Here is a 9,958-nt window from a genome sequence, read left to right on the forward strand (position 1 = left end):
TATATATATATAACATGTACCTCATACTTAACCTATCACAATGGATATGTATCACTGAAAAAATCTGGCCCTGTCAGATATTGATATTTCATAGCATTCTTCCACCAAGATCAAATAAATTGATCTCTGTCATTTGGGGACAGTCATTCCCAAGCTGGCCCAAAGCTTCTCATAACCTCACTGCAGATAGAAAACACTTTAAGTTCAATGCAGTGAGCTGTCAGAGGGGTAGACAATGTATTCAGTGAGAAGTGTAATCCCATCTCCATTGTTTCTTTATGCCATGTAAATTATTACTAAATACCTATGAGTTAAACAAATGTGGTTTCTTATAAACATTTAAAAAGTGTGACTGCCTTCTAAATACTTATCTCTATACCCATAGATTAGTCCAGCTCTCAGTCTTCATTAAAGAAGTAGTAGACAATGGCTAATACCAAGATTCACAACTGGTAAAAGTGCAGAGAATAAATGTATATAGAGTACCCGGACATAAACGAGACATCTGTAACAAACACACACACACACTCCCAAGGCTCAGGGGACATCATGGAAGAGGAGGCAGAAAGATAGTAAGAGCCAGGGGTCAAGGAAGGCTACTGGGAAACTGTTTTCTGGACAAGACAGGACCACTGCACTACTGAATTCACAGCAGTTATGGCTGTCTGCACAAGACCTACACAAGATGAAGCCAGGCATGGACAGAAGAAGGCTCACATGATCTCACCCCTAGCTGAGGAGATATTGACAAATGCTGGCTTCTGAGGGAGGGACAGTCAGCTTTGTTTAGGGGTGTAGCTTCAGGTATGTTGACAACAATCCAGTGGACAGCCTATAATCACACACAATGGGTACCACTAATTTCCATGGGTTTCCATGAAGTTGGAAGGCAGCAGAGAGTGCCTGAGAGGAACTGAGGGAGATGGTAGAGGATGAATATGATCAAAATACGCTGTATACATGTATGAAATGTTTAATATTTGAATAGTTGAAGTTCTTTAGCAAATACACCTCTTTAAAAAAAACTCATAGCCAATCTACTAAAGCATATCGCTGCTAGCCATTTCCTCCTAGGACAATTGTCCAAGAAGTTCCAGCCAAGAGCAGAAGAATGCAAAAAGAGACACCTGAGCTTTTTATCTCAACAGTGTAATGAATAAGAACACGTACATCAACGATTCACTCTATTCATATATGCCAAGTACTTAAAATATGTGGTAAGCACTGAGATTTGTTAGGTAGCATTAATAACAATGATAGAGTTAAGCCACTCACAAAATTGTCAATCTCTAAATCTCCAGAGCTGGTATCTTGTTGTCTCACTAAGTGCTAAAAAATAATCTCCACAACACGAACAGAAGCAAGGTAGAGGCAGTGAAAGAAAAGGCCAGGTGAGTCCTTCCAAGCTACCCACTGTCCACCAGGTTACAGGGCTCTGCCTTCTGGCAGGATTTTCATGTTAGTTGACATCCAACCCTTCAGTCCCCCAGGGGTCCACTTACTTCTTCAGAAGCAAAAGTGCCAAATCCAAGGATAGGCATGAAGTTCCCATCGCTCAGCTTCACCGAACGACTGTGTTTGAGATCCATGATACCCACAGCCCAACAAGTCTGAGTGTCTTTTCTTCCTCTGCCTGACCTGAGCTGAGCAGGAAACGCACTTTTTATTTCTATCAAAATAGGTGGGGCCTTGGTTCCAGTGACCAAGTTTCCAAAGGGAAGCTGGAATCAGTCCACTGGCATGCATTCATTTCTAAACACGAACTCTGCTGAAGGGCCTTAGTCAATTTCCTCATTCTTCATTTGTTCTTATAAATCCCATTTTAAAAAGAGCTTATTTAGAAGTTCTCAAACAAGGCCTGATGTCTGACCTCAAGCACATAGGCAAATAAAATTCCTTTGGAACATCCACTCTTAATTTAATTATCTTTTCCCCTGTGTTAAAACCTTATTTGAAATTCCAAATTTTTCAGTCTATTTTGCTTCCTTAATCCTTTTCTGCAAGAAAAAAAATTGAACTCACAGATAAATCTGTATTATTGTTTGTTTAAAAAGGAATTATCTCTTTGTAAAGTATCCTGCTCTGTCGCCATCAACCTTAGGAACTTTTGCTCATTATCCTCAGTGTACATGCTCCTGCCTGCCTCAATATCATTAGATAAGACTCATCATTCTTTCCTATGTGACCTTACATTGTTCTGATGAACTTCAAAAATTATTAATGAATTACACTCTAAACTAATAAAGAAAGTCAGCTACAAGGCTGGAGAGATGGCTCAGGAGTTAAGAGCACTGGTGGCTCTTGCAGAAGACCCAGGTTCAGCTGCCAGCACCCTCATGGCGGTTCACAACAGTCTGTGACTCAAGTTCCAGGGGATCTGATGCCCTCTTCTGGCCTCTGCAGACACTGCATGACATGAATGCACTTACATGCAGGCAGATATAAAATAAAAATTAATTTTTTAATTAAAAAGGGAAGTCAACTAGAATCAGAAAACCCTAATCAGTATTTTATTCAATACTTTTATCATGTCATCCCTCCTCCTCTTGAATTTTTTACAATGGCTATTTCAAAACCAATCATAGAACATAACATTGTAATTTATCTTGTAATTTACTTTATTCTATTATTCCATGTATTTTGTATTTATCCCAATACTGTATCAACTATAAATCTGATGAGCATGCACTTTGGTTTCCTTCCTTTAGTTCATTAAACTAAACAGAAAGGAGACTACATTCTATGAAAAAGATTGATGTTAATATGGCCTTAATCTTATTATGAAATTGATTAATTTTTTTCTTATGCTCTTTGTGATAGTTATCTATATTTTTGTCCTGTTTTGCCAAAATAAAGAGACATTTTTCCCCTTCTATAAATTGGCAGGCTTGTTAGTGGAGAGATATGCCTTAGTGATGCTATGTTAGCACTCAATGCTCCTTGTTTCTTTTCAAAATTATGTTGAACATTATTCTGAAACATTCCTAGGGATTGGTATAACACCTTAGAGCATCTTACAATTTTCATAATCTATCATCCCTCTGTAATTGGAAAGACATTTCCATTGGCTTCCTGGTACCTCTCGTACTTTCTGAGGTTCCCAAAGAAACCAGTGTGATCAGAGGCTCCCAAGGAGCTCATGAACCTTTCTCTGTTTATATGTGTGTATGTACAACATATGTGTATATATATGTGTGTGTATACATGTGTATGTGTGTATAGATACATATACGAAGGATTGCAAACCTTTTTATTTAATATTTTAACTTTTTAAGTAATGTACTTCAAAAACCACCAAACAGATCCACAGTCAGCAGCACTGAGCTGTATCCCAGCTTCTACTGACAAGAGCCCTGTTTACCTCTGCACATAGGCATATTAATCACTCAAGGTTTATCTGTCCAAAGGTGATGCCTAGCTTGTCTCATCTCCATTGAGACTAAAAGCAAAAGGCAGGGAGGGAAGAGGCCCTCTGCAATATTCTTCTTCCCAGGTACCATTTGAGAAATGAGAACATCACTAGATCAGCTTTCTCTGGGACAAATGGCAATGATCCGTGTTCAGGAACACCCTGGAAGATAATTAAACAGGAGCCAGATTTTAAGTGCTGAAATGGAAACTCTCCAAGCTGCTTGTAACTCATTTTCAGTGATGGGTCTCCCATTGATAGACTAAACATCAATGAGAACTGGCCTCCCAGTAAGTGGTAAAGACCCACAAACTTCTTATAACAAATTGTAAGTAAAAATGAGCAAGTGTCAGGGATTTTTAAACTACCACAAAACTAAAAGGTCAATTGGCAGCAATGGATCATGTTAATTATTCCTTCCAGGTCTCAACACTAAGGGTAAACTGAGAAGAGTAGGTATAACTAGTTTGTCTCTTCCTAGCCCAATGGTAATAAAACTAAAGTTGACAGGGCTACAGTAAACACGGATAATTATTACTACTTCTTATCTTAAACACAGTCTAAGTTCTAGGCTACCCGTAACAACTTTCACAGGACTTTTAGGGTAAAGCAAACTGAATGTTTCCTTGCTGGTCGGCTTGGAAGGATGGAGCCCTGCTTTATACCCAAGGCCCACCTCTCCCTAGGAGAAGGGCAATTTTGTACCTCCATCAATAACAAAGGTCCTGGGGGCCAGTTCTTTCCCTTCGCAGTATATCATGTTCTTTTTCTAATATCTATTGATGGTGTAACTTGTTCTAGTCCTTCTCTTTCCATCTCCCTCATCCCAGAAGCTGCCAAGATTTCCAGTCTGTCTGCCCTATTGTAATAACTTAAACTCCAATAAAGGCATATAAAACCGTCCTCAAGTTCCCCTTTGAGTCCCGTTTTTTAATTATTTAATTAACAAGATTAAGCACCTATAAAAAGGACTCTGCTCCACAGTGACAAAGAGAAAGAGTGACAGAGGCATCTTATTCTCAGCCTTATTTTCTTATTTTCTGCTCAGGCTCCCAAAGGTACCCAAAGATCTCCAGTCATTGTCCTAAACCTGCAGTCACCTTGGATTCCAGGAACAAGACTAACCTATGAACATCTTTATGACAGGACCCAACTTCTCTCAAACACTTATAATGAAAACAGAAGAAAGCATCAACAATGTGATGGTAATTAAGAAATTTGGAGCAGGAAAAGCCTGGAGATAGAAATGGGGAGGTGAACAGGAATCTTCCACCACCCCCCTGCGATTACCCAGGATAGAAATCTTTGTTTTCCAAAGCTACCACATTTCTGTAACCTTTACCTAGTATAGAAGTCTTTGTTTCCCAAGGCCTTTGCATTTCTGTAACCTTTGTGGTTACCTTACTTGATTATCAAGCATATGCTGTTTTGCTTTTTGCTTGCATTTCCTCACATGCGTATAAAGATCCCCAAAAACTGGAGTAGAGGGCTGACTCCTTTACGGAAGGATCCGTGTGTCAGTCCCACTAGCAGGAAATTAAACTCCTTCTCCTCACTTGACTTTGGCTGTTCATCTCTGATTTTTCCGTAACACAATGACAAGCCTTGTTAGACAGATCTCCCTCCAAATAAGGGCAATGATTTGTGATGACACACACCGGGGAGCAAGAATAAGCATCCTACAAGAAGCAGGTCACTCCCATCAGTGATAACTCCTTCAAATCACTTTGCAGAACCAGAGATAATAACCAACTGAGATAATAACCAGCTGAGATAATAACCAACCAGACCACACTTTGATCAAACTTATTAATATGTACATAGAAGCCAGGCCTGGGAGTCACTGCCCGCCCCCACTTGACCCCACATTCGTTCCTCTTCCCAGGGAAAAACTGTAACAGAAACCTCTGGTTTCAAATCAGGCACCTGGGGACAAACTAAAAGCCACAGTTTTTATTTCTGATCTTGCCTCAGCAGGCAGAGGGGAGTTACCCCCAAAGCCTGACCAATAGACCACAGGCTCCTTCCACTATATAAGACAATTCAGCATCATTTCAGACCCTCTCTGGCACTCGTGTGCACCCTCGTCATGGAACCTCCAAGCCTGTGTGACAGTGGACCACGTGCAGGGGTCTATGTGGCTTACAGCAATGCACAGAAGTCTCTAACCTACAGGGTTATAAAAAGAGTAGGGGGCCATGAGTTGCAATTCTAAGAAGGAAGGCATGTCTGCCAAGACAGAAGCAAAAGTTAAGCGTACATTTGTTTTCTCAAGCAAACAAGAGGGCCAGAGGACAGGTTGCCTTGGGTAAACTGGAGCCTGTTTTCTTACGCCCACAGAAAGGCTGGTTTCTCAGGTCATCGGCCCTGGGTTTGTTTGTTTTGCTTTTTGTTTTCCTCAAATTAATTTTAGTTTTCTTCTTTAATTAATTTTACTTTTCCTCTTCTTGGCCACATTTAGTAAGCCTACGTTCCCAGCTTTTCACCACGAATCATCTCCTTCTCTGGTGTTTTGGGGCAAGTCTATCACATCTCCCACAGTGGGGGCTGGGAGCTTGCCTTTGTCCTTTGGCTCTAGTGGGAGAACTGACAAAAGAACAGTTCTGATCCTGATGGATGGAGGATGAGAGGGAAGAAAGTGGATGGTGGAAGCGTGGGAGGATATTCAATTAACAGGTGAGAAAAGAACAAAGATCATACACAGTCCTGAATGTGTTCAAAACCTTCCCTCAAATCTTATGAGGACCTATAAGCACCAGGACTCCATCCCTGCTGCCCCAAGGATCAGGAAACCACAAGTAGTTCACCTTCAAAATTACCGTCCTAACCTAAATCTGTCCATTTTGCCCTCTTTTCTGCTGCTCATGTAGGCTGCCTACCGGATGGTTGCACCCAGTGACAAACCTTGCACACGTGGCTGGACTTGCTTCATCAACTCAAAGACGTATTAATGAACCACTATTCACTTGCCTCCTGATCATCTGTCTTTTGTCTATCAAACTTACAAGCCCACTAAAGATCCAAGATATATGCAAGGGAAATGGTTTTTCCTCCTTTGTGCCTCAGAGAAGCTACAGTTCATTTCTGGTTGTCCAGGCCCTGGAGTTACCTCTAAACAGGTCCTCAGAAGCTACTGAACAGGAAAAACCTAATGTTCATGCATGTTGGGGTACTGTCAATTGTACAGTAGTTGCTGGAAAGGTGGTGTTGGTTATTTTCACAAGTGGTTTGATTTGGTTTAGTTTGTTTTGGTGTACACATGCGTATATACCACACACACACACACACACACACACACACACAGAGGGGTGGGCAGAGAGGAAAGAGAGCGAACTAATGTCTTTTTTCTTTTGCTTCAGAAATCTATCTAAAAGTGAAGCAACTGCATTTCCAAAAGAAAACAAAGAAAACAGGTGCCACTCTTAAGATTGAAGTGTTAGGTGGAGAATCAAGAAGAATTGGGAAATTCAGAACTAAGATACTAAATTTCCCACTAGAGCAGCATTGTAACATCAAAGAAAATGAAAACATGGAGAACTGATAAGACACATTATTTTCAATGGAGGAACATTCTTGCTTCTACTCTGTTTACTGATTTTTGGATTAGATTTCTCTGTTTCCTGACCACCAAGAAGATATAAAGTCCCACATCTAGGTACCTGCAGATTTCTCCTCTTTGTAAGAAGTCATTACTTAGGGTGAGGGTTAGGGGTGTAGCTCAGGGGCACAGCATGTGGTTAACATGTGCAAGACCCTTTGTTCAATATGAAAGAGAGAGAGAGAGAGAGAGAGAGAGAGAGAGAGAGAGAGAGAGAGAGAGCTATCACTACAAGGAATAGTGAATAGTTTAAGCAAGTGATTAACAGTGTTTTCCTTAGAGCTCAATTTAACAAAATTCTTTTAGGGACAAAGAATGGTGTAAATCAACCGTGTGTGTGTCTGTGTGTGTGTGTCTGTGTGTCTGTGTGTGTGTGTGTGTGTCAGGGACAAAGAATGGTGTAAATCAACCGTGTGTGTGTCTGTGTCTGTGTGTGTGTCTGTGTCTGTGTGTCTGTGTCTGTGATCCCTATTGAATACAGTGAAGGTGGCTTCAAGTTTCTAAACATATTTGAAGTTCAGATAAAGAATTTAACTGACTCAGATTATCCCAGGCTGAAACAGGAAACACCAGAACAAGATTCTCACAAAGAAATCATTATTTTATGACAAGAAAACTCATAACTACAGAATAGATTTTTTTATTGTTGTTGTTAAGGAAACCATGCAGTCAAATAGTTCTGTAACTGGGCCACTCCTATGGGGAGTTGTCTTTGGCATGGTTACTTTCTGGTCCTGCCCTTAATCCTGTCCTAAGTACGGATTAGGTCCCCTGTCCTCCCTCTTTTTTGGCTTAGCATTCTAAATTCAAATGAGTAACCTCATCCAGATGGTGAAGATGTTAACAGAGAAAAAAAATTTTTTCTATTTTAATAACTTGTAGAACATCTTGTGATCTTTGTAACATCTCACTAAGCTTTAGTTCTATGTATCAACTAATAGAAGACATGTAAATTACTATGAAGATTAGTTTGTAGAAAAGAATGTTTGGTTGTTTTGTTTTGCTTTGTTTTGCTATGTTTTATTTTGAGATGGTATCTCATGTAGACCAAGCTGGCCCCAAACTCACTGTGTAGCTGAAGATGACATGAATGAGCCACCACATAGTTTTATACAGTACTGAACTGCATCCCCAGTCTATGTTTGTTTTAAGAAAATACATTAAGCCAGGTATGGTGGCACAAGCCTTTAATCCCAGCACTGGGGAGGCAGAGGCAGGCAGATCTCTGTGAGTTCGAGGCCAGCCTGATCTATATAGTGAGTTCCAGGTCAGCTGGGTCTACTGGGAGTCCCTGTCTCAAAAAAGACCAAAAAGAAAAAAAAAAAGAAAAGAAAGAAAAGAGAATACATTAAGTAGCCTGAGGTAAACTCTATTGTGATATTCTGCCATGACCTGAATTTGGTCCCCAGGACCTACATGGTAAAAGGAGAGCTCTAACTCTAAAAGTTGTCCTCTGGACCTCCCTCTGCTTCCCTGGGCTGTACAAGCCACCAGCCTCTCTCCTGGGTAAGTCCATCAGCATCCACCATGCCTTGAACCCCCTAGCCTCATTCATCTTCCCACCTCCCCGACCAGTCTCTTCTCCTAGCCTGAGTACTGTACCATTCCTTGTCTTGGCACCCCAGACACCAGGGCTGACATCTCAGCCCAGAACCAGCACTGCTTCCTGATCCTTTGTAACGAGACCAACCCAGTTCCTTCTTGGGGTCCCCAGGAGACCTCTGGGCCTGGTCCCGCCCTCACCTCCCTCTGCTTCCCTGGGCTTGCACAACCCACCAGCCTCTTTCCTGGACACCACGGCTGACTTCTTGGCCCAGAACCATCGCTGCTTCCTGATCCTTTGCATACAGACCAACCCAGTTCCTCAGTGCAGTCCCCAGGAGTCCTTGGGGCCTCTTCCTGCCCCCATCTCCTTTTGCATCTCTGGGTGGCACAGCCACCAGCTGCCTGACACCAACATCTTTCCTGGGCCTGGCTCCCAGGCCAGTCCAACAGCCAAATTCCTGAGGACAGCATCTTTCCTGGAGGGATCTAGACCTTAGGAGAAAGCCTAAGAGCATCTGATCTTCATCTGACTTGGGCCTCTGTGGGAACTTCTGAAGACAAAAGCAATCTGGCCACTCCAATATAAAATCAAAAGAGAGAACCTGAAGCTTAGACAAACCAGCTTTTCATGTCCAAAAGGTAAACCACAAAGGTACATAAAGTTTACAAAAAGAAGCAAACCTAACCTTAAAGGCTTGAGTCTCACACAAGAATCATAAACTACAAAAGAAATTCACATGTCAAAATCACAGAGAAAAAATAATAACATGAAAAACCAAAATAACATATCCCTACCAAATACCAATAGTCCCCTATAGGAGTAAAATGAGAGCCCTCAAGAGATAATGCAGGACATGGAATTCAAAAGAACAATTATTAACTTGATAAAAGAATTCAGTGAGTTTAAAGAACACACAAAGAAATCAAAGTACTGAAGGAAGAGAGGGATAAACTTCTGAATGAATTCAGAAAAGAGCTAAAAATATTGAAGACTACTCAGGCTGAAATGAAGAAGGAAGTGAAACACTCAGTAAACCAATTAGAAATGGGAGAAAGCCTCAGCAATAGGATGAATGAAAGGGAAAACAGAATATCAAGACTGGAAGATAAAGTGGACAAACTAGACCACTCAAGTGAAGACTATGAAAAGTTTAAGAAAGCACAAGAATGGAATATGCAGGAATTATGTGACACCATAAAAACACCAAATTTGTGAATCATAGGCATACAAGAAGAAGAATCTCAAGATAATGGTATGGACCAGATCTTCAACAGAATTGTAGAAGAAAATCTCCCCACATTAAAGAAAGACATGCCCATACAAATAGAAGAAGCATATTGAACACCAAATAGAGAGGACCAGAAAAGAAACTCTCCATGACACATCATAGTAAAAACACTAAATG

General features: G+C 40.9%; 1 protein-coding gene across 1 annotated transcript in view; it reads right to left on the reverse strand.

Annotated features, from left to right (window-relative positions):
* The window catches only part of LOC103725892 (aldo-keto reductase family 1 member C15), a 27,374-nt gene extending 25,754 nt beyond the window's left edge, over positions 1-1,620 (reverse strand). The window contains exon 1 of the mRNA XM_008823235.3: positions 1,503-1,620. Coding sequence (XP_008821457.1) covers positions 1,503-1,589 — 87 coding nt within the window. The 5' untranslated portion in view covers positions 1,590-1,620. The remainder of the gene's footprint in view (positions 1-1,502) is intronic.
* Between the last annotated feature and the right edge of the window lie 8,338 nt (positions 1,621-9,958).

Source organism: Nannospalax galili, unplaced genomic scaffold (genome assembly GCF_000622305.1).
Source record: "Nannospalax galili isolate Female #2095 unplaced genomic scaffold, S.galili_v1.0 scaffold989, whole genome shotgun sequence".
Lineage (NCBI taxonomy): Eukaryota > Metazoa > Chordata > Mammalia > Rodentia > Spalacidae > Nannospalax > Nannospalax galili.